This window comes from Cryptomeria japonica, chromosome 1 (assembly GCF_030272615.1).
Source record: "Cryptomeria japonica chromosome 1, Sugi_1.0, whole genome shotgun sequence".
In the NCBI taxonomy this organism is placed as follows: Eukaryota; Viridiplantae; Streptophyta; class Pinopsida; order Cupressales; family Cupressaceae; genus Cryptomeria; species Cryptomeria japonica.
The window spans coordinates 159625530-159652440 of NC_081405.1; the positions used below are offsets into that span (position 1 = coordinate 159625530).

The 26911-nt window shown below is 36.0% G+C and overlaps 1 protein-coding gene across 1 annotated transcript in view; it reads left to right on the top strand.

Moving 5' to 3' along the window:
- Nucleotides 1-3612: 3612 nt before the first annotated feature.
- The window catches only part of LOC131029004 (uncharacterized), a 143854-nt gene continuing 120555 nt past the window's right edge, over nucleotides 3613-26911 (top strand). The window contains exon 1 of the mRNA XM_057959384.2: nucleotides 3613-4058. Within this exon, the coding sequence (XP_057815367.2) occupies nucleotides 3741-4058 (318 nt within the window). The 5' untranslated portion in view covers nucleotides 3613-3740. The remainder of the gene's footprint in view (nucleotides 4059-26911) is intronic.

The window sequence follows — 26911 nt, forward strand, 5'->3', positions numbered from 1 at the left end:
CCTAGGTGAAAGAAGCCAAAACGACTTAGGAAAGACAAGATTCGTGGCATTTGAAGATCGTGAAATTTTTCAAAAATGTTTTTGTTGTTAAAACACCATAAAACCAACAATAATGTCTTCCAAATAGCATGAAGAGAGTTGGGAAATGCATGAAAATAGCAAAGAATCCAAAACGCCTTCCTCCTCCTTGAATTTCTCCACAAAAATTATTGGAAATCTTCAACAAAATCCTCCAATATTGTTGGTCGAGTTTTTGGGAAACAACAACAAATTTAAAATTACAAAGAACACATGAAATCGGGTTTCTAAAACCCATTTGCAAGTTTAAATATATTCACTTTTCATGTAAAAAGGCAAAAGCGGGTTTGTGAGAGAAAACAACAAGTTTAAAATACTTGTAATAGGGAAATAAAACCCCCATTACAAGTTTTAAACAACTCAACAAAAAACTAGTAAAGGGAAAATAAAATTCCTTTTACAAGTCACAAAAACAACTTAAAAATAAAACTTGTAATAGGGAAATACAATCCCTATTACAACTTAAAGTGACTTTATAAAACTTGTAATGGAGGAGAAAAACCCCTACCATAACTTAAAATCACTTAAGTAGAACTTTTAAAAAGAATTACAAGTTTTATTTTAACTTTATAATTTAAAGTTCACTTGTAATATGCCCAAAAAGTTCCTACAATGACTTAAAAGACAAAAAACACCAAGGGGGAAATAAAAAGTAAGTTACAAGTTCTATTTTTCATAAAGTGCACTTGTAATTAACTAAAAATTTCCCTACAACACTAAAACAAAGGAAAAACATAAAACTTGCAACTTAAGGAAAATTTCCCACCTGCAGTCAGGGAAAAAAAACTCGAAATTGAAGAAAAAACATAGCAAACGAACCCATAATGCGATGAAATTCAAAACGTGGTTCGAGGATGGACTGAGAATTAAGCCAGTCCAAGGGCTTGCCTCGGGAAGCATGCCTTTAACAAAAAAAAAATGTAATGGTCCATCATTTTTTAAAACAAAAATGAGGACAACAGGATGTGCAATTAATAAACTATGGTCACTCTATTTGTTCTAGAGAGAAAATATATGATAGCTATTCATGCTTGTAAAAACCATTTCACTTAAGATATTGAGTCATCCTATTAAAATAAAGAGCAACTATAGTTTACTATGGTAATCAAAGTATAACTTACCTAGTGAAGAACCCAACTTTTCATGTTAGAAACAAAAATATAGATATTTAGTATCACTTTATGAGAGGCATGATCGAGGATGGTAAGGTGTAGCTAGAAATTGTTGAAACTTTGATAAATATTAGAACTGCATTGACCAAACCCATGATCATAAAGAAGTTTAGAAGGTGTACAGATTCTATGGGCCTCTTGGTCTCTAGTAGCTGATTCCATGATAGTATTTTACCCATGACTCTTGAAATGTATTTGACAAGTGGGAGAATAATGAGGATTAAGTATCTCAAGTTTTGCAAGTACCCAATTTAATTATTTTGTTAGTAGGTATTTTTCATAATTACTCATCATATTTTGATTATGTTTTATTTAGTATAATTTGTGCTCCGCCTCCTATGAGACATTGGAATTTGTGTACACGATATCTAAATTCAAGTGTTAGTACTTTGGAATTTGTGTACATGATATCTAAATTCAAGTGTTAGTACTTTTGTTGATAAGTTGCAAGTTGTTATAAGGTGGATAAATATGGTTGATTTTGGAGTGTTCTTCTATTGTGGGACTTTATGACAAGTTATGACAATGTCTTGACTAATAAGAGCTAAAATTAGTAGGTGTTACTTTAGAATCTTGACCAACTATGGCATGTTGTATTGTTTAAGTGAAAAATGGTGGGAGTTATTTTAGAATCTTGACCAACTATGACATGCTTTATTATTTATCATGTTGTGTATGTTTTGAGATTGTATGGCAAAGCAAGTTGGGTGCCCATATTGAGTGGGTCAAACTGGAGATATTGGTACATTATTAACTTGCTATTTTGAGCAAGTAACATAGAATCTTCACGGTTGCCAATGAAAATTGTGCCCAAGTCAAGAACCACTTTTATACCATTTGTGATTCACTAATTTTTTTTATTGGTTTTTAAATCACTACATAAGGAAGTGGTTTCATATGAGATATTTGTAGGTGCACAAGTCATGTTAGAATGATGTAGAAATTCTTCCAAATTTATTGTTGGTGAATACTCCTACAAAAAATCGCATTACAAGTGTATTGTAAGCCTCCTTAGAATTGATAATACATTATGTAGGTTTTGGAGTGAGATTTTTCTCTTGAAATGGTATTATTTGTTTATTTGTTTAAGAGTGTATTTCTCTACATTTTGTAATAAGTTTGAGTCATATTTAATGTTTTTACAACACTTCCTTCAAGATTAGCATGTAAAGTTATTTCTGCATACTTTATTTTATTACAAAAAACACCATTAAAACTTGTCATGCTAAATTCATGCTAGGAATGATAATTCAATTGGCTTCTCACCTTGTGCCTTAGTCAAGCCCATTTAGCATTGATAATACATTATGTAGATTTTGGAGTGTGAAATTTTTCTCTTGAAATGGTATTATTTGTTTATTTGTTTAAGAGTGTATTTCTCTACATTTTGTAATAAGTTTGAGTCATATTTAATGTTTTTACAACACTTCCTTCAAGATTAGCATGGAAAGTTATTTATGCATACTTTATTTTATTACAAAAAGAGCACCATTAAAACTTGTCATGCTAAATTCATGCTGAATGACAATTCAATTGGCTTCTCACCTTGTGCCTTGTGCCTTTCATATAAATCACTATGTCATGGTATTATTTGTTTATTTGTTTAAGAGTGTATTTCTCTACATTTTGTAATAAGTTTGAGTCACATTTAATGTTCTTACAACACTTCCTTCAAGATTAGCATGGAAAGTTATTTCTGCATACTTTATTTTATTACAAAAAGCACCATTAAAACTTGTCATGCTAAATTCATGCTAGAATGATAATTCAATAGGCTTCTCACCTTGTGCCTTAGTCAAGCCTCCAATGAACAATTTAATATTTTGTGGAAAATTGGATGACACACTAAGCAATGCTGCAACATGCTGATAATAATGTGATGTAATGTTGACGATTGTTTAAAAATTGATGGAATAAAATGTAATGTAATGAATGGCAAAATAACCTAATGCAAGAACTAAGGTTTTGACATTTATTAATATAAAAATTGATAAAATAAGTTGGCCAATGAAAAAAAAAAGTTGGTCACATAAGTGTAACTATCTAGTAATTTTTTTTAGTGGATTCAAAAGAGTTGCGAAATCTTAGAATGATTGAAATTATTAAGAGGTGATGCATGTCTTAAGTGACCATTACAACTTTTTACATGTGAATAAGTAAACAACAATTAATTGCAATTAAATTTAAATCTGAACAAAGAAAATCAAGAACAAATCAATAACCCTAGACTAGATCGAATATTTGAACTAGAACAACAATGGCTATGCAATGATACGCTCTTGGATTCAAACACTTCGAAAAATAGACCGTTTGAAAGTGACACGGCATAGAGTCCGTAATACCAAAAAACTATGAGAGCGTGGGTCCACACATCTAGAAGAAGCATACTTGGCAGTTGTGTTGTTTTTAAGTGATTTAGAAAACGAGGGCATTTGGTTCAGATCCACAATGAAAATTGCAATGCTCTCCTCCTCTCAAAAAATGTAACAGATGGAACACCAGTACGCCAATAATGTCATCATGGAGGGAAAAACAGAGGAAGCCCGACTTGAAAATGGTAGGGAAGAAAATGTGCAGAAAGAAGACAATGAAAACGGCAGTGAAGAAAATGTGCAGAATGAAGACGATGAAAACGGCAGAGAAGAAAATGTGCAGACGGAAGAGAACGAAAATCTGAAACAACAAAAGGCGTCCGAATTGTTTGCATGCATTCTTCAACCTTCTAATGGCGGACTGGATCCCTCATATGTGGGGATGCGTCGATTGCTGCTATACAGGAAGGCCTTTGCTGGCTGCGATCAGCGTCAGGTACTTATCTAAATAAATTTAAATATTTGCGATTCGAGGGGTTTTGATCCCATGATCTTCCTGTATCAAATGGAGTACATTGCAATTGAATTTGTTACGTGACTATTGCTTTTTTATATTAAAAATTACAGAGGTAACTGCGAGGCATCGTGCACATTGGACAACTTTCTTTATTTTTTTGATTTGAGGTCGAATTGCTCTATTTTGAAGTTTAAAGATTTTATGGCTGGTTTTTAACTTTTTTCATGCAACCTTTCATCTAAAAGAGTCAGCACATTCCAATTGACGCAATTATATATTAAAAAGAGAGCTAGTCATATATTTAATTATATCTGCAATCACTACAATTGTCGTTGCCGATCACTTGAGATCCAAGAGATTTCGTACATTTGAATTTTATAAACGAGTTTCCAAGAGGTTTCGTACATCTGAATTCTATAAACGAGGTTAAACTCCTTGAACGATTGTAACTTGAAGGGAGCTTTTGGGCCGCCAGGGTTTGAACCAGGGTCTTCATTGTTGCAACTCCGTGTTACCATCGCTTGATTCACCATAATGGACAAGATTCAACAGACTAGATTGATGTCCATGGTTATAACAATAGACTGGTAAAAATGTTCTTCCAGTTAGTAAATTTTACAGTCGAAATTATAATTTCCAATGTCTTCACTAGATATGGTCACGAGATTTTCCTCAGCTGGATCCTTCAATCATGGAGCATGTGACCCATCAAAGAGAATTTAATGCAGAAACATCTTTTTGTTCTTGCTTTTGAGCTGTTGAGTCTCAATTCTCAAATACGAAATCACACTCATTAGGCTGTACGAATCAAGGCTTTATGGAGGACAGGTTCTCAAGACATATATATTAATTGCTGGAGAAGGTGGATCGATAATTGAGAATTATAATTAATCAATTAGGGGAGGAATTGTTCAGCCCTGCAAATGATAAAACCCAGTAGTATCTAGCCTTTGTGCACCTGACAAGAGGGTTTTACTTTTTCCTATTTAAATCTTGCCAAGAGAATTCTATTTTTATCCTCTTATTTTTGCCACTTTTCGGCTTTTCCTATTTTAATAATCATCTTTCTGCTGTGTTTGGCGTCCTGCTTTTCTAGTTTTACCTTCAAAATTGGTTTTCCTGCTGTGGTGTTCTGCTGCAGCTGTTCAGGCAGTGCCCTTTTGACATCAGATTTTCCAACATTTTCCTCCTCGATATCAAATCCCTGTATCCGCAACTCTGTCTTCAATTTTGATTGTATTATCTTCTCTAGTCCTCTAGTCATGATGTTTGCCAAACTGTCCTTTGGATAAGCAAAACTGAATTTCAATTTTCTTATCTTGTACTAACTCTCTTACATAACGTTGGTTTTGTTCTATCTGTTTTGACTTTGCATGAAATACTGGATTCTTAATTGTATTGCTCCATTAACTATACAATTTTCTTTTTTTTTGGTCCTAGATCTTCTAAATCTCTTCTTCAGCAAACTATCTGTATACATGCTACTATAAATGCAACAACTCTGCTTCTGTATTGGATAATGCAACTGTATTCCGCTTCTTTGAATTCCATGTAATCAAATCCACTTTCTAATGCAAAACAATGTTCTGATGTGCTCTTTCTATCATCTGATGCTCTCACCCGATCCAAAAATGACCTAACAAAACAAATTTGAATATCCAACTGCATGATAATGGATTCCATAATCCTTTATTCCTTTCACATACATTAGCATTCTTTTTGCTGCTTATAAATATCTTTATGTGTGTTCACTCATATACCTTGAAATCAATGATACCATAGACATTACATTAAGCCTTGTAGCTATCAGATAGATAAATTTTTTAACAACACTTCTGTATTTTCTTTCATCTACTTTTGGCGATCCATCTTTTGTCATCTTTATTTCTCTGTGATGTCCATAATTGGACATATGCAATGTTTTATTATATTTTTCTGATTTTTTGAGATAAAATCAATCCAAAACTGCAAGTACATAGACTGATTACAATTTTCAAACCCTTATTTTGCTGATGTCATCAAACCATAAACACAGGAGGATAATATGCTCAGTTCCAGCAATATAAAACCCTCAAGAATTTATTTTATTTTATTGCAATGGTGATCAGAAAGTATAATGATTATAAAATTATAAATACTAATAGCAACAGAATAAATTTTTATTGAATTTTTTTAGCATTTAGAACTGCTGTATGATCTGGGATAGAGGCACGGGCTGCTACAAAAGGTCAAATTTCTAGAGACCCTTGTTTGCTGCTGGACACTGCCATAAATAATATTTTATAAATTTTCTTTGAAACCCTAGATAGTATGGAAGTTGGCTGATGATGTGCAACTGGCTGGTGAAGTCTGACCTGCCCTTGAAAGTTGAAATCCCTGCATAATTGTCAAAATATGTTGGTAAAGATCAGATTTGTCTTGTAGACATTAACAACTTATCAAAATATGGTTTTATCCCCATAATGGTGATGAATGATGATCGAAGTGATGCAAACACCAGTTGGTATGACTAATATAATATTCAAAATGACTGAATTTTGCCCTCCCAATATGGCGCTTAGCTAGGGTTGACTGAAACAACTTAGATCCATCTCTCATATGATGCTAAAAAATTCACAAAAAATCTGAAAATTAATATATAAATCCTCAAATATGCTGGGCAATGAAATGATGATATTTGCTTGCAAAAATTAGTGTAACGACACTGTAGCAAATTGAAAATATCTCCAAATCTTCCACAAATTGGCACAATTGTGATTCTTGGGTGGAATCACCCAAGATTAGAAGCAAGTGTTTTCATCCTTCATTTCAAATGTGGAATTCAAGAGGGCTTTTGTCCTCTTAAACCATGAATAAACAAAGGATTTCATTCTTGGATGCCTTAAATTGAACAAATTGATGAATAACTTGAATGATCATGAAATGAGGAAAGATGCTCCATTTATTTTATTTTTTCTACAGGCACTGAGTTCTTGGTCATGTCCTTTGGGTTGACTAATGCCCTGGTCACCTTCCAATCTTATATGAATCACATTTTTAACAAACAGTTGCAGAAGTTCCTTCTGGTATTCTTTGATGACATACTCATATATAGAAAGACTTGGGAGGAACATTTGAGACATCTTGATGAGGTTTTGGTTATCATGGAAGCACAATCCTTGTATGCTAAGGCTTCAAAGTGCGAGTTTGGGATGACTGAAATTCTCTACTTGGGGCATGTGATTAGTGTTAATGGTGTTTAGGTACACCAGGAGAAAATTTGTAATAAACTACAACTTGCTCGTGCAATTGACCGCACACTTCTATAATCTTATTTGCAGACGAAGAAAATTGCACATAATTTCAGATTTAGCAGTCAAGATTCGCAATTACTGACACTTCAGAAATGACTAAAAACAAATAATATTCTGGAATAACCAATTCGATTAATAAAATGTATAGGCTCGAATACCTGATTACAAACATGCCTTGGGGCTTCACTGGAAAATCCGAACTAGATCTCAGATCACTGTTGGAAATATTCTCATTGATGTCAATGGTACTCAGTGGAGATTGTTGAAAATATTGTCATTGATGTCAAAGGAATGAGAGAGAAGGTTTGCAAGATTGAAAGAAGAGGAGGCGGAAAATGCAGCAATCATCTTACATCACTTTGCAAGGAAAGTTTATGCAAGTTTATGATACAAATGCTGTATACAAAGTTGGCCGACTTCATTCAAGGTATGGCAACTAGCATGGAATGGATCAAGCCTTGCACATTAGAAGTTGAATCAAATGAGTATTTTATCACTTGATAGATATACAAAAAAAGAATTAAGAAAAAAAAATAAGACAAAAGAAACAGGACAGGAAAAGAATAAAACAAAAATGGATAAGACAGAAATAAAGGTGCGATTCTTTAAAGAGATATTATGTGCTAAGACTTTAGTTTGCAAAGGATGTGTTTATGAAGAATAATAATTAAAAGAGGCATTTCATTAGCAGCAACTTTATTAAGAAAAGGTAAAGGCAGCGATTAGTAAATGGGAAGACAAGTCTATTCCAAGAAGTATCTATGCCAAGGAGTATGACTTTTAGAAGTTAAAGGCATAAATAGAGATAGGAAGTAAGGAAGAGAAGTGTAGAGAGAAATAAAAAAAATGTCATTCTGATTTGAAACAGCTTTTTATGGAAGGCAAAAGCAGATCTTATAGTAGATTCATGGACCATATTGAAGAAATTAATCAAAAGAAGAAAAGTGTAGAGAGAAAATGGGATATCATTAAGAATTATTAAGCAGATCTAGTAAATGGCAGCAAATCATTGTGAAGAAGAATAAATATTATTTTAGAGAAGAGCAGACTTGATTGCAAGCAGATTTTCTCAAGAAATGAAAGGCAATGCATATGAAGATCATTCTGTTTTAAGATGTAAAGAAGAGCCTGGGAAGGAGACAGAAGCATTAAATTATGAACAAGGTATGAATAAATGAATATATAACAGAAGAAAGTATGCAGAATTGGTAGCAAGAATATATGAAGATTTGTAAGGGGATAGTAATTGGTTTTGTGGGAGTTTTATGATCAGTTTATAGCAGATTTGAATAGAGGAGATTGAAGAAGAGAGTTATAGCTCTTGTGAAGACAATTGAAGAAGGGGTTGGTGCCTCTAGTGGGCAAGCGCTCGTGAATTGAATGAGGGGTTGGTGTTTCTAGTAGGTTGAGCCTGCAAAATTTGTAAGAGATATTATATAAGCAAGTAATTGGTTTTCTCTCAATATAACCGTGTGCGCATCAATTAGTATCAGTTCCGAATCCTTCAAAAAAGTCTAACCACTTGAAGGTAGATCAAGAGAGCACATATGGCAAAAAGAAAAGGAAATACCAAGCAGGGTATTTATGAAAACATATCAAATACAATTAATAACGTTATAAATAAAACACCCTTGACAAAAGAAGATGAATTCTTTGAAAGAGAAAGACAACTTGTGAGTAAAGAAGAGATGAACTTAGAAGAGGAGTCAAAAGAATATGATGAGAATATTGATATGAATAATGAAGATGATGATGAAGAGAGTTTTTAGGAAGAACTCTATCGTGCTATCACTGAGATTGAAAAACGTAGAAATAAGAACCAGAAACTTGAGCTACAATTTTGAGTGTCACATGAATCTAATGTGGAGTTAATAGGAAACTATGAAGAACTTGAGAAGATAATTGTTGAACTAAAAACATAGTTTCAAGAAGAGTGTAGATCAAAGGCCAAAATTTGTGAAGAATCTGAAGAAGTGATCATAGATTAAAAAAACTCAAATTGAAGAAAGAAAAAAGAGTGAAGAAGAGTTAAAAATCCAATTGAAAGCAAAGGAAGAAAATTGTGATAAGCTATAATATGAAATTGTCTCTCTAAGGAAGGAATTAGAGAAAACAACCACCAAGCTGAATACAAGCCTCAAGTTCAAAAAGAGCACCGAAATCCTAGATGACATCATTAATGGGCAAATATCACCATCAAATAAAATAGGACTTGGCTTTAAAGGAAATCAAACATTCAAGGAAGATTCGAAAGAGACTCCTATGAAAACAAATAAGGGAAAGACAAAAAGCTTTGAAGATACTTTTAAAAGTCCTATCAGAAATGAAGGTAGCAAGAAGGAAAAGACTTCTCCTAAAACAAACAAGGGTAATTTCAAGAAGTCCTTTCCTCCGAGGCATGCACATACATCTAGGATCAAGAATTCTTTCTATAATTATTGCTATTTATGTAATCATTTTGGGCATAGAGCAAGGGACTGTAGAACACATATGAGATATGATTATGGTTGGAACAAAGATAGAAGACCTTATGGATTCACAAGTAGGAAATACAATACATATGCTCCTTTAAGGAATTATGACTCATATGTTCCTTTAGTGAATTATATTGTTATATGCTATAAATGTAGTAACTATGGACATATAGCACAACATTGTAGAAGTGGTTTTATGAAACCACCTAGAGAGTACAAAATGAAGGATATGTAAAGACATAGTTTATTATAAATTCAATTATGAAACAAAATACTCTTTATTCTTAAATAAACTCATAATTCTTCTAACAAGTCTTTTTCTTACACTTTTCCATCCTAAGCTGTAGTTGATGATTCCAATGATATAATAATAAACACGATATTTCTATAAATAGATAAAGAATTTTCATACAATAGGTAAATTGTTGAAATATCTTCATCCTATCTACATACAATACTTAGGCTTTTCTAATGCCTTAAGTTTAAATAACAAAACATAAAGAAAAGGATGAGATGCGTCCTTTGATCTGCAATCCAAGCTATCTTCAATATAATCTTTAGAATGAAGATGAGAACAAGATTCAGGTTCTTTTTCCACCCAACCTTGAAGTTTACACTTCCACAGAATTCTTGGTCAATCAAGAATACCTAAACCTGCACGAATTGCTTAGCAAAAAGAATTCGATAGACAAGATGGAATCTGGTGCGTGCCTAGAATGATACATGCATTTTCAATTTTCAAGTTCAATAAAGAAACAAGCAAGATCAATCAAGGATATGGTAGAGTGGATAAATAAATAAATCCATCTATTTCAATGGTCAATCGGTTACTCGACCGAGTATAATGCCATGCATAGCAATTAAATATAGTTTGGAAAAAAAACAAACTCTCTCTCTATAACCCACATTCGGCACCCGTCCTGGAAGGTAACTTTCCACAAACACAAGTCTATCTAGCTTTGTTCATATGAATCTAAAATATATATAGAAGACAATCTTTCATTGAATAGAAATAGAAGGAATCAATCTTTCGTTACAACCAATTATATCTGACATGAAAGCAATCTTTCATGGATAAACAAATATATATCTGAAAAGAGATAATCTTTCACTTCTATTTTGAAAACTAAATTAAAGACAAGCATTAAAATAAGGTGTAACGCATGTATGTATTTTTACATATAAACGAATAGAATATGAGTATACATTCTTTTATTTATTTCTAATAAAATTCAAAAAGTATAATTATTCAATAACTAACACTTCATTTTCTATGGTTTACGTGTTTTGATTATCTAGTTTCTATGTTTTCGACAATGAGTTGCACAATAGAAATATCTTCATAATGCATCTACGTTTATATGATTTCCCAAAATTGCATTTTGATTCAAACAATCATAATTTTTATATGTAGAAATCTAACCTATAACTTTAATTCTTTTCTACCTTATCATTCTAAATCAAACTATTCTCAAAGTGATTCAAACTTTATTCTTTTAGATTGATACCGTAAAAGCTTTCTCAAATAAGTGCCTACCTGTGAATTTTGGAGCCAAATCTAAGATGATCGATGCTAATTCTCCTTTCTCTATCTTCTGACTGTGTTACTTTCTTTTGCCTTCTTCCTAACTTTCTTAGTATTCTTCTTTTTTCTAAGTTTTCCAGTCTGTCGCTGTGTTTGTTTTACAAAATTCACAGTCTTATTTATGCTAATTGCGAGCTATATTATCTCCTATGTTTTTGGCTGACTAACTTGATAACTCAGTGATGAACGGATAGTACTAACCCGGTACTGAGAGGGGGGGGGGGTGAATCAGTACATACAAAAATACAGTCCTAAACCGGTTTGATAGCAGACACTTCAAATGACTGGCAAACAGTGACACCGGTTTGAAACAAAGTGCAACCGGTAAAGCTAAGAATGACTGAGACAAGCATTAACCGGTTACTCACTTAGCTTTTCACTCAACTCAAGACTACACTACCATTTCACCCTTATGCATAAACAGGTAATCTATCATCAGATCATAATAACAGCTAGTTCAACATGTTTTATTGACAGGCATAAAACACAGAACCATCATATGTTTGACAGACAATAGGAAAGCATCACAAGATAAAAGCATCACACATGACACACATATTTTTCACGTGGAAACCCAACTGGGAAAAACCATAGTGGGGATGAATACCCACAAGCTGTTTTTGAACTCTTTAGAAGTCCACTCTGTTAGGAGCCTTGTCCGGTTAGAGACATTACAAAAGGTTCTGCTAGGAACCGATCCTGTTAGGGATCACCCGGTTAAGGGATGGCTAGAATACCCGGTTAAGGGTTAAACCCTGTTAAAGGTTACCTTGTTAGAGGATTTCAAGAACTCAATAGCTAAAGGATTTCGAACTCAATAGCTTTGAATTACCCTGTTAAAGGATTTATAGAAAGCTGGTTAAGGCTACCTTGTTAAGGGATTTTCCAACTGTTGAGGTGGTTAGAGATCAACAGGTATTACAATGATCTGGTAACAACACTCAATGCCAATGCAGATCCACTCAAGCTCCTCTTCACCTTCTGCACTTACACTCTGCAGGTATCACTTCTCTCCTTTGGGTCTGGCAAGAATCACGTATCCCTTCTCTTGGATACACACACACAACTTTTGCCAACAACCTCAGAAAGAGACACAACATCGACCTTATAGGAAAACAGATAGGTCGGTAGCATAAACCTTAAACCCTAAACCTGTTAGGTTAAGGAATTCAAACGGTTCAATCTTGACCGTTGAGCACACTGCATTAAATGCAGCAGTTCTTGATCCAATCTCAAGACATTCTCCATCGTCCATTTCCACCGATTTTATGGCGGCTGATAACCCATCACATGTTATCACCGTTTTATAGACTTCTCACATTCTCAAGGTAGATAGGAACAATCTCCTTCATGCAAGATCCTTCACGGGCACAAGGCTTACGTGGCAACACGATCTGTTCTTTGTTATCATGCTAACTCATCACACAAAGTCACCGGTTGAGCCACACAGGCTTGAAGCACTTAAACCGGAAACCTTGAAGTTGAGACTACCAACCGGTAGTCATACAACACTTCCATATGCCGGTTCCCATAACTATATGCCGGTTCATCATGAACAAACACAACGCTTCACTTTGGCACAAATGCCGGTTCACAGTGTTCTACCGGTTCTCTCATATGCCGGTTCTGACTTCTTCAGCATATTGACACCAATGACAACATACAATGTCATTATGTCCACATACCGGTTCACATAATGCCAACATAACTCCATGGTTAAAGTTTCTCATGCCACCTTGCAGCATATCTAACACTTAACTTAGCCACGAGGGGCTTATTTCAACCTTAACCTCCATGTAGCCTCCTCAAACACAATGTTTGTTACATGCGATGTTCATGTTTAACTCAAACTCTGCCAGTTGAGAAGTCCGTGTTCCTTCCAAACTCAAAGTATTTGCTTCATGAGTCAATAATAATATCGACTTCCACTGAACTCATAGTTTTCTATGAGTCGCATTAATACCAATTCTCCACGTAACAGTCTCTATGCTGCCAAGTCTAAATGGCAGTCGCTGCGCATGCGAGAGTAGAGATTCGGGTGGGTAGTTGGTGGTAATATTGACTCCTGCCACATATTATTGGGGGGGTGGGGGGGGGTAGTCGATATTACTATCGACTATCCTCCATGCAACGTTTCTTTTAAAACATGCGATAGAAGATAAGTCCGCCAACCATATGGTTAATATGCCTTTTAATAAATCACTATTTATTATATAATATGGTTAATATGCCTTTTAATAAATCACTATTTATTATATAATATATATAGATATGTATGTATGTATGTATGTATGTAAATATATATAAACAATTGAAATTTTATAAAGCTAAACTAATCAAATTTCATGAATAATCAAATATATATTTATATATATATATTATATTTGTAAATGATGTTCAATTTACAATTCAATATGCAAGATGTATTCTTAATTGTATTCTCTATATCTATGTAATTTTCTATCTCTATTATAAATCTAACTATCTTCTTTGTTTGACAGGTGAGAGGAGTATTTTTCGATTTCAATATCCTCTTCACAAATATCAAATGATATATATATGCAAGAGGGGAGGATCAAGCAGTGCCTTGACCGGTCATGTCTTATGGACATGACCGATCAAGACACTACTTGATCGCACCCTTTGATATATGTTATCAACCGGTGTTTAATTTATTACCAGCCCGATACTAATCGGGGTTCACGTAATATAGTGTATATGCTAATCGGTATTCACAATGGTGTTGGCGTGGCATATTAACCGAAGGGAATCGGTGTCTAAGCTAATTGACACCGATCACTAACCAAAGGTTATATATCCCAAGCGGTGCATACTTTGCCACCCGAAAGCAACTTGATAATTATTTGTTTATTGTTGGGAACATATCCAATGTGAATCGAAATACATAGTTAACTCGATAACCATTAGTGATCACCGATATACCATGCTATAACATGATTATCGATATTGATCGACTAAGTAGATTTGATATATAAAAGATGAATGATTATCAGATGAAAATAGCTTGAAGTTTTCTTGATGGTTTATTGATAGGATAAATGATTGAATGAGAGACTTCATTTATCTCATTCAATCATTTATCTTACTGAAGCTATCATGCATTAACACTCCCTCTTAGCTAGGTAAGATAAATGAGAGCAGTGCATCAAGCATCACAATTCAAATGATAGTTAGCATTCTTTACACAATCTAACTTTTTAGGAAATCATATCACCTAATCCCATGATATGAAGTATCACCTAAACACGTGATACAAAGTGTCTATCACATCAATCTTGTGATGACAGGATATCACCTTAGCATGTGATATCAGTATTGCCTAAGCACGCAATACTTAAGGATAATCATATGAGAAAATATTCAATTCTCATCTTTATCCAAGTTGTGGTAGGTGCACTAACATCTCATATAAATGTTTTACCACAACACAATCATGGCTCATCCATGACACACCAGAGATCCAATATGATAACTGGTTTGGACATTATAAGATCGTCACCTTATAATGTCTCGATACAAGTGTTCATTATCTTGAGAGATCGTCACCTCTTAGATATGAACCCAGGGGATAAAAATCCAAAATGTCCTATCATGACAAAGAGGTTTACACATTAAACATCTTATTGATATGTAAATACAGATTACAAAGCAAATTACCTTTCTATCATACCTAAACCTTTTCTGAAGTGATCAACCTTCACTCTGGAAAGAGGTTTGGTCAGAATATCCGCCGTTTGATCTCCTGTACAAACATATTCTAATTGAATCATATTTCTGTCTACCATATCTCGCACATAGTGGTATGGGATCTCAATATGCTTGGATCTGTCATGGAACACTGGATTAACTGAAAGTTTTATGTAGCTCTGATTGTCACAATGTATAATAGTGGGTTTCATAGGTTCTCCAAACAACCCCACAAGCAACTTCCTAAGCCATACTGCCTCTCAAGCAGCCATAGAAGCTGCAATGTATTCTGCCTCGGTGGAGCTTTGAGCTACAGAGGACTGCTTCCTGTTGATCTAAGATATCATGGCTGAACCTAGACTGAAGCAACACCCTAAAGTGCTTTTTCTGTCAGTTACACTTCCAGCCCAATCTGAATCTGTAAATCCATGTAGGTTTATGTCAACTTTCTCATATTTGAGACCAAGGTTTAGAGTACTTTGTAGGCATCTCATGATGTGTTTTAGTGCAACCAGGTGTATCTCCTTAGGTTCACACATGAACTGACTTAAGGGGCATTAACTGCATAACAGATATCTGACCTTGTATTCACTAGGTACATCAGGGATCCAATCATCTGTTTGTATTGAGTAGAGTCAGTGGGTTGTGACTCTACTGTTGCTTCTTTAAGTTTATGTAAATTGGTTTCTATAGGAGAGGTCATGGGCCTATAGTTTAGCATTCCAAATCTCTTCAAAATATCCAAGGTATACTTTCCTTGGTTTAGTATGATGTTGTCAGAATTCTGCCATACTTCCAATCCTAGGAAGTAATGAAGGAGTCTTAAGTCCTTCATATCAAATTCTTTGGATAGATCTTTCTTGCATTGATCTATAAGATGATCATTTCCAGTGATTAATAAATCATCAACATATAAAATTAACATTAACATATCACCTTTATTTCTTTTGTAGTAGAGATTAGGATCTACATCATTTTTAGAGATGCCTAGTCCTGAGAGATAGGTGTCAATTCTTTCATACCAGGCCCTGGGAGCCTATTTAAGCCCATAGAGAGCTTTCTTGAGTCTGCACACATGAGACTCTGCATTATAAATTTCAAACCCTTCAGGTTGCTCTAGGTAGACTTCTTCTGAGATCTCACCATTTAGAAATGCTGTCTTAACATCCATCTGGTGTACCTTCCAACCCTTAGCTGCTGCAATGGCTAATACAACTCTTACTGATGTATATCTGGCAATAGGTGCAAAAGTTTCTTCATAATCTATTCCTTCCCTTTGTGAGAACCCTCTAGCTACAAATCTAGCTTTGTGTTTTTCAATACTACCGTTTGTAGCATGTTTGATCTTAAAAAGCCATTTAGATGAAACAATAGATTTCTTAGTTGGCCTAGGAACAATCTCCTAGACATCATTTTTCATAATAGACTGATACTCTTCAGACATAGCATCTTTCCATACTTGATGTTCAAGAGCTTCTGATACATTGTTTGGTTCTGCTTTAGAGAGATCATTCATAAGAGCAACATAGCTAGTGAATTTGTTAGGCCTTTTGCTTTCCTTGAAGGTCCTTGAAGGAGCGACAAATTTCTGAGCTTCTGCTACAGTCTTGGTGGCCCATAGTGGTCTTTTCTTGAGGTTTTCTCTAGGTGGACTTTTAGTTTCACTTATAGTTTCCTCAGGATTCTCCCTCTGAAGCTCAGGAATAGGATCTCTATCTATGCTAGGGGTGGGGATATAGACTTTAGGGTCTAGAGAGCTTTGGGCTCTTTTGAATGCTAAGTCTTCTTCAAAGATCACATCCTTGCTTAGTTCAATATTCTTTTGACCAGGTATATAGATCCTGTAGGCTTTGGAGGTTTCACTATATCTTACAAAGATTCCCCTTTTTCCAGAAGGCTCTAATTTTAATCTTTTCTCCTTAGGTACATGAATATAGACAGGGCATCCAAATATCCTAAGGTGGCTAATGTCAGGTTTTGATTTAGTAAATACTTCCTCAGGGGTCTTATCTTCAAGATGAGAGTGAGGACATCTGTTTTGAATATATACAACAGTGCTAGTTGCTTCTGCCCAAAGATTGACATTTAGATTCTCATCAAGAATCATAGCTTTGGCAGCTTCAACGATTGTCCTATTTTCCTTGAAAGCTATCCCATTTTGTTGAGGGTTATAAGGTATTGTTAAATCCCTCTTAATCCCTGAATTTTTACAAAACTCATTAAATAATTCTGATGTGTATTCCCCCCCATTATCAGTTCTTAGGGTTTTAATTTTATTTCCTGTGTAGTTCTCTGTTAGTGATTTGAATTCTTTAAACCTATTAAGGATCTCTTTTGATTCTTTACATTTCAGAAAGTAGATCCAATTTTTCCTAGAGTAGTCATCAACAAATATTACATAATGCAAAAATCCCCCCAATGAAGGTACAGACATAGGTCCACATACATCAGAATGAACTAACTCTAAAATTTTACTTGTTTTCCTAGTACTATTCTAAAAAACACCCTTAGTATTTTTACCTAGGGCACATCTTATGCATGCCCCTGAATGATATTGCTTTAACTTAGGTAGACCTGTGACAAGGTCTCCCATTGATGATAAAGCTCTAAAATTTAAGTGGCCTAGTCTTCTATGCCAGATTTCATTGCCATCTGTAGTTTCATGAATTAGGGCTAAGTTGGGCTCTGTACATCACTTATACAAATAGCCTTGTCTTTGACCAATTGTTTTAGCTTTCTTGATGGATGAGTTCTTTGGCCAAGCCAATACTTTGTTGTCCATGAAGGTTACTTTGTATCCATTGTCCTCTAGTGTTGATATTGAGACTAGATTTCTCTTGATGCCTGGAACATATAGTACTCCTCTAAGTTGTAATGATACACCCGACTTCAGTTTGATGGTGCAGGTTCCAACTCCTTTGACTGGGTGTGTAGAATCATCTCCGATAGTTACTTCCTCATCATTCTCCTCTTTCATGGAGTCTAGTTCTTATCTGAATCCTGTGATGTGTCTGGATGAGCCACTGTTGATCACCCAGGAGTTCACTTTGTTTGATGCTTGGTTTGTGAGTGCTGAATAGAGTACATACTTCTCGAAGTCCTCTTCCCTTTTAGATTTTCCTGTTTTGGCAAATGTGGCTTGCTTAGCTCTTTCTGGACATTTGGCAACATAGTGCCCAAATTTGTCACATCTGTAACATTGAATCTGAGAAAGGTCCTTCTTGAAGGAGTTCTTGCCGTGACGACCTTTTCTCTTCCTGAATTGCTTCTGCTTGCCTTTCTTGTTTGAGTTCGTATTTAGAACTTGAAGATCTTCATGTATATTCTTCTGTTTGATCCCTTTCTTATTTTGCCTTGATTCCTCTTGGAGAGACTGCCTTTAGCCTATCGAATTTTGGGAATTCATCCCTTGCACTGATGCCTTGGACGAATGTTTCCCATATGCTAGGCAACCCATCTAGAGCAATGAGGGTTAATTCTTTGCTTGGGATCTCATATCCAAGGGTTGCCAGTTCATCCCTTAGGGCAGATATTCGCATGAAGTAGGCATTGACTGATTTTCCTTTTATCATGGCTATGTGATTTATTTCTCTTTTTAAAGCCAAGGTTCTACTGGCATTAGATATCTAAAAAGCATCTTCAAGGGCTTTGAACATGTTGAAGGCTGTTTCATGTTTCCTTATAATGGGCATAATATTGTTTCTTACCCCATCAACTATGATTTTAATAGCCTTATCATTTCCTTCTCTCCAAATTGCTTTGTCAGGTTCAGTTTCAGGTTCTACAGTTTCAGTCTTTACAAATGAGTCGACTTTATTTTCTTTTAGAATCATTTGAATTCTGAATTTCCATGCGGAGAAGTCATCACCTCCTCTGAGTCTGTCTTCAAATCTGATAGCGCTAGCCATTGAGAGAATTGTGATGTTGAATATATGCTTGATTTGAATTTTACGTAAAATTGAACAGCCTTAGGTTCGATTTAACTATAGCTCTGATACCATGTAAATGATGTTCAATTTACAATTCAATATGCAAGATGTATTCTTAATTGTATTCTCTATATCTATGTAATTTTCTCTCTCTATTATAAATCTGACTATCTTCTTTGTTTGACAAGTGAGAGGAGTATTTTTCGACTTCAATATCCTCTTCACAAATATCAAATGATATATATATGCAAGAGGGGAGGATCAAGCAATGCCTTGACCGGTCATGTCTTATGGACATGACCGATCAAGACACTACTTGATCGCACCCTTTGATATATGTTATCAACCGGTGTTTAATTTATTACCAGCCCGATACTAATCGGGGTTCACGTAACATAGTGTATATGCTAATCGGTATTCACGATGGTGTTGGCGTGGCATATTAACCGAAGGGAATCGGTGTCTAAGTTAATTGACACTGATCACTAACTAAAGGTTATATATCCCAAGTGGTACATACTTTGCCACCTGAAAGCAACTCGATAATTATTTGTTTATTGCTGGGAACATATCCGATGTGAATCGGAATACATAGTTAACTCGATAACCATTAGTGATCACCGATATACCATGCTATAACATGATTATCGATATTGATCGACTAAGTAGATTTTATATATAAAAGATGAATGATTATCAGATGAAAATAGCTTGAAGTTTTCTTGATGGTTTATCGATAGGATAAATGATTGAATGAGAGACTTCATTTATCTCTCATTCAATCATTTATCTTACCGATGCTATCATGCATTAACAATAATTACATACGTATATACATGTATATGATCGAGTTATTATTCGAACTCATATACATATATAATATGTATAATTATATATATACATATAATCACAAGTAAACAAATAAATATATTGTTTCACCAAGTCACACATTTTTGCACAAAAGAATGAGTATTCATAGGGTCAATGTTCATTTTTTTCCAATCACTAACAAATTACCTTCTTATTGAACAATAAAACATATCATTTTTCCATCACTCATGCAACTTCAATCACAGCTCAAATCATGCAACGAATGCACACATAAAGATGTATATATTACAGTGGTGTGTGAGATTCCATCTACTCTAGCGAAATCCAAGGGCTAAAACAATTCTACTTGAACGATGTTCTCGCCTTCATTTGCGTTCACCTGTTCCTGCATTCACTTGCACTCAATTGCTCATTAGCAATGATGATCCCAATTTCACAATAAGAATAATACTGATCATTCAATTGTATGTAAATCACTTCATTGCATTCAATCTCCTATCTTTTTCATTAACAATTTCATTTCTATTTCAATTTTATTAAAAAAAACGAAAAGTAACATTATTTTCCTAATGGTGCTGAGGATTGTGTTCTCTCCTTCCCTCTGTGCTGAGGATTTATTGCAGATCTGAACCATGGTGCTCTGGTTTTTCGAAGGAGTTTCTTTTTTTGGATCTTCTATGTTGGGCTACTCTCCTATTGAGTTGGAGAGTCTTCTTTGGTGTGACCCTTTGAGAGGGGTTTCTTGGCTCTTGTTCTTTTCCCCTCCTTGTCTATTAGAGGTGACCTGATTTTCTATGGAGGTGGAAATTTGGTGGAGGGGAAAGGACTGGTTTCTGCTTGCTGCTAGAGAGCTCTGGTTGTTGTCTTTCTGCCTCATTCTTCGTCCTGTAGAGGTGGTGATCTTTCCTATTGAGGTGGAGAGATGGAATGTTGGGGATTTTCGACTTTTGGTGCTCCTCTTGCTACTGGCTATGGCTGCCTGTTTCTTCTCTCAAAGGTGTCTCCTCGGGTGGGTCTGGAAGTTCATTTTCCTAGACTCCCAGCTTGTCTCTTGCCCTAGATCCTTTTTGTTGTATCATGGTTTGGCCTTCTTCCTTCTTGTTTTTGGGGTCTTTGATCCCCCTTTTTCTAGTTGTGGGTTCATGGCTTATCCCATAGGCAGGCCGGTTGCTAATAGTTTTAAAGGGCCCAACCTGTCCTTCTGCTGTCTTTGGTTAAGGGAAAGTCTTGTGTTTGGTGTTCTGAGCTCTTCATTTAAGGTTGAGGGTGCCTGGCAAAACCCCTGGTTGCTGGTCTTGGGTACTGTTGACGTGTATTTTGTATGCTATCAAACACAGAATAAAATACCCAAGGGTACCTTATCCTCTCTTGAGTAAAGCCTCTGAATGCTGAAGATATCGCGAAAAAGGATCAATCAGGATGGCTTCAAGGTTCTTCGTTGTAGGATCTCTACGTGTGGATAAGCACCAGTGGTCGTTGTAAATGCTGTTTCTTCAAGGGGCCTTACGTTTTCGATCTGCAGGAACAGGATTTTCTTAAAGCTAACAGGTTCTTAAAAAAAATCAAAAGATAGGGTTTGCAAGAGATGAATTCTAATCTAATTCTAAGAATGACTCAATGTAGGCTAGACTTAGTAAGATTCTACCAATTTCAGTATTGCCAAGGAATTACAACTCTATTGGAATTGATGTGATCTTCTAAGGTGATTCGTGATTTTTCAAATCATCAAGAATTATAGATACTACCATAAAGATACATATCAATAGTTCGATAATGATTGAAGGTTCAAGCAATCTAAATATCTCCAGTTGACCACACAAGGCGTCCTTACAATCAGTAAGAAGCTAGTGGTTTGGAACGTGAATCTCACCAGAGATCAAGCCCAACACTTAGTCCTTCAAACTTAAATACTACTTCGACCGAGAATGATTCAAGAAAGTAAACAACCATGATGATAGCCACAAGAATTGCAATAAAACACCATAACTTCAATATTTTATTGATCTCAAAGCCAAAATAGACAACAATTGTTTGAAATTCTTTCTTCAATACTCAATCTTGCTACAAAATAACTTTCTTCTCTCCAAAAGCTCTAACTATCTCCTTAATATCTAATCTCTAATCTTCTAATTTCTAATCACAAAATGAAAATGAGTGAGGGTATATATAGCATCCTCAATTACAATAAACGGCCCAGATCAAAAGAAGATCAACGGCTGAGATTTTGACACCTAAACCCTAATTAGGGTTTGTTACAAAAAGTCCCCTTTTAGTTGAACATTATTAAATGCATAGCCAAATATTTAATTGCCACAAAAATCGAGGGAACATAGACCAATGATAATTAAGATGCCACATCATTTTATAACAACCTCTCTTCTAGAACCTTATTCCCCTTCCAATGTTCTTTCTTAGCATATGCAACGAATCTGGACACAATTCCTTCAATCTCAGCAATAGGAATCTCGGGAAGATTCCTCATTCGCTCCTCCAAGTGGATAACTTGATCAAAGGCAGTGAGAAGAGTCGTTTCCCATCCAGGTTCGAGCTCTTTGATCTTCTCAATCAGGAGCATAGTAGTGAACATTAGATCTTGTTGCTCATCTGTGATGACATTCTCATTTTGGCAAAAGATGACTTTGACTCTTTCTTCCAACTCTTGAAGGTCCACATCCGTCTCAACTTCGATCCTCCTGCCAAGAATGGTACACAACACTTCAAACACCTTATCCTGAATTGGATGGATGACGCCCTCAACTTGATTGCATTTGGTGCTGATGGCCTCAAAAAGAACCTCTTTCATCTGGAGCAGAGTTGACCACTGAAGTAAATTATGAGCTCCTCCATCCATTATCTTTTCTTGTGCTAGGATCTTCCTTGGTGTTTGCCTGATTAGTTGCAGAATAGGAATGATAACATCTCTAGTGTGAGCGAAAGCGGCTACCGTTATCATTAGGTTGTGGACGATCTCAAGGACCTGGATAGCTTGGTGGATTGTCTTCATCATTCTTGTTGTAAATTCAACGGCTACTGTGTGGGATTTGTCAATCGAAGAGCTCATAAGCTAAACCAAGCTCTTGACTCTTTCTGCCTTGCCAACTGATTCAAGGGAAAGTGCTTGCACGGGAGATACTGCTGGATCCTGATGTCCCAAAGGCTGATTGAGATGACTAAAGTAGCCTCTCCAAGCACCGACTTCTCTCTCAAGCTTTCTATTCTTTTCCATTTCTTCCTTAAGCTTGTCTTTAAGTGCTCCAAATGAATCGGTTGCCTCATCCAGTGCCTGTTCAGTAGTGAGTGGACCAAGCTCAAATGTTTCTACATCATACTCTTCTGCAAGAATTTCACCTTCATACTTGTCCACTACTGGTGTAGCTATCTGCAATTTCCTGGATCCTGCCTCATCCCTGATCACCTTGGACATCTTGGTGGCCTTCTTCTTCTCCGTTACTTCTTGAGAATTTCCTATAAGGCTCTCTAAGTCAATTACATCATCTTCATCTTCAATCACAATCACCCTTGTCAATCTCTCTTTTAACCAATCCGGAATGGCGGATCTTGTCTCTCTAACTTGTATTTCCTTAAGCAATGGTTCGTCTTCTCGGAGAGGGGATGCCACTTCATCATCATTCTTCTCTTCATGTAGCTCATCGACTTGGGGAGATTGACTTGATGAATGCTGAGGTGCCTGCCCCTTTTCAGGTTTATCATTCTGTACCATCGACTCCATAGATTCATCAACCTCAGGCACCGTCTTCTCTTGCCCTTCAACTTGACTTGTCCTTTTTTCATGTCGAGAAGATGTGCCTGATGAGTGATCTCGATTGGCCTCTTGCTTCTTCTCGGAGGGCTCTCTTTTCTCAGGTCTTTCTTTCCTCTTTGCGCCTCTAGGATGAGAATTGCCTTCACTTGCGCTTGCTCCTCCTTCCTCTGATCTTTCCTCCAAAGTAAAAGTCATTGGTATGTTCTGTTCTCTTAACTTTTGATGTTGTACATCCACCCATCTGCGAGTACATGACAAAACTGGAGCCATCAAAGCTCTCAAGTCCAAAATCTCAGGCTCGTTCCAATCTATCTTCATTGCTTTGTCTTCTCTGTCATAGGATGACTGGAGATGTCTACCACTGTCCTGAGCTTGATCGGCTACTCTGTAAACTTCGCATTTCCTGATGAAATCTAAAGGTAATCTGGAATGCATCTTTCTTTTCACTTCTAAATCACTTGAGAGATTCATCCAAAAGTCCTCTACCTGAAATTCGTGCTTGTACTTCCTACTAGCTGTCTCTTCCATATAACCATGAGGATCGAAACTCTCCCTCGAGGCAAAGAACGTGAATGAATATAAAACCAATTCCTTCTCTGCATCATCCAAGGCTTGAGTATCAGGACATACCTCAACTGAATTCCCCAATATGATGGGCACGGGAATTCGATTTCCATGCTTGTGTCTGAATGCCTTTGCATAAGCTGCCAACTGTCTGGTCACCTCAAGTAGCACTATCGTGTCTGTCGGATACCTCGGCAACATGCAAGGAGGTGAAGGACACCCATGAACTCTGATATATGTAAACTTTTGAAACTGGATGAACCAAGCACCATACCTCTTCACAAGCTCTTGTGCATCCAGAGATAGTTGACTGTGAATCCCACCTTGCAATATCCTAGTGATGTTCATCGTGAAGGTGTCATTGACTAACTTGTAGTCACCTCTAGGAGGATGGTGCAAATGAACATAAGAGTCACAAACTCTCACTTCTCCGGGTCCTCTTCCGATCACTCCTCTGTGAGGTAGCCCTGCATATTCGAAACTCCTGATCAAGGCATAAATGACATATGAGCTCATGTGGAATGATCTGGTAGGCTTCAGTCTTCTCAACTGCACATCCAGGCAATGGCTAATAATTTTGGCCCAATGAATCGTTCCTTTTCCTTGGACTATCACTTGGATGAAGTAGAACATCCACTTCTCGAAGTAGAAGGCTTGTGGAGCTCCTGTAACTCGATTGAGCAAAGTTATCAAATCTCTGTATTCCTCCTGGAAATCGATCCTATGTGGTGTGTTGGGAACCTTGCTCAGGCGAGGACGACTTTTGAGTAACCAATTCTTATTGATGATATTCAAGCAAGTGTCAAGATCATCTTCATACATTGACCTGGTTTCTTCTAGGCTTTTGTAAATCATATCTTTATGCTCTGGAAGATGGAGAGCTTCACTTATAACCTCCTCTGAAAGATAAGCCAAAGTGTTCCCTTCCTTGGATACGATCGATCTTGATTGTGAGTCATAATGACGGGCACATTCGATCATCAGCTCATGACACTGGACTGCAGGAGGGAAACCGGCCGCCTTGATGATGCCACTTTCAATTATCTTCTTTGCGACAGGTGATGGCTTGCCAATGTAGGGGACCTCTCGAAATTTCTTCACACTGAAGTTTCCCAAGTTGGTATCTCCGATATTGCTCCACTTGGACACGATCTTGGTCTCCATTTCTTTGTTCTTCTGATCTTCCTTCATGAGAGCTGGACGACTAGTAGATGCTCTTGCCTTTGGAGTCGCCATCTTGACACCTACACAACATTTCATTATTAGTAATATATCTTGAAGAGTAGCAAGGAAGATTCAAGAGGAGGATAAAAGATATTAATTAGGAAACTTCATGGTAAATCTTGAGTTATCATTTCCTAATTAACTACGTCAAACTTAGAATTTTCAAAACAAAGCTCAAAATTCAAATCTTCAACAATGGTGCTAAGGTGATTACGCCATACCTCCACTTGAGTACTAACTCTAAGAAATGATGCAAAAGAGGTGAATTTCGCTAGGCAAAATGTAGATCAAAGCTCTCCTTGAATAAAATGCGCCTCCTTTAGTCTTCACAAGAATCAACTCCCCTTCCTCTTAATCTCCAACACTTGAGATAAATTCGCTCCAAATAGACCAGATTTCACACTTCCTTCTTGCTCTCCAAATTCGCACTTGAAGTAATGATTGAATGACTTAAATGGTGAAAAAACATCTCCAATATATAGAGTGCTCACCACCTTGCTCCCCCTAGGCCGACTTGTCAAAATAGGCCTAAAAAATAAATAAAATTGCAAAAAGGAGAGGCCGACTTGGCAAAATAAATAAAAATAAGACCTCAAGCGCTCCATTTTTAATTTTAATTTAACAAAAATTAATTTTAAATGCCTTAACAATAAAAGTTCGATTTTTAAAGGCTCAAAATTAATTTATTAAATGCCAATACGTCCTTTATTAAATGCCAATTTAATTTAATTTTTTCAAATATTTCGAAGTTAGCAATTTGGCATCTAATGCAATTTGGAGGATATTAATGCTCAAATATGGTAAAAATAAAGAATGCTATTAATTTCGCTCTGGACCCTTGGAGAGGGTCAGGAGCGAACTTTCAATTTAGACCTTGCATTCCTCATTTTTCTTGTCCAAGACTTCATCTAGGTATTAAAATGGCATTTTTAATTGGAGTCTTGAGTTTGATTTCACTTGATCTTTAGGAGGAAAGTGCCTTTAGGACTTTTTCGCCCTGGACCCTTGGAGAGGGTCAGGAGCGATTTTTCACTTTTGCTCTCAATCCTTCATCCTTTATTTGCCAACCCCCCTTGTGGTATAAGCGATGATCTCCTTCACTCGTTCCATGCATGCTTAATTTGCTTTTGCAAGGCAAAATAGGTGTTTCAAAGATTTTCGCTCTGGGCCTCCAGTGAGGGACAGGAGCGAGTTTTGTATTTTAGCCTAGGATTATCAAGTTTTGAAGTCAAATCTTTGTTCACCATGCTTTAGAAGACCTTTTCATCCTTGCACAACCTTGCCTTAGCGAAATCTTGGAGGGAAGCCATTGGTTTTGTAAAAATCGCCCTGGACCTTTAGTGAGGGTCAGGAGCGATCTTGAGTCTTTTGCACAAATTCTTAATTACTTCAACTTCAAATTACCCTCAAGGCGTAGAATATCATACTTCACTCCCTTTTGAGTCTTGGAAACAAAAATAT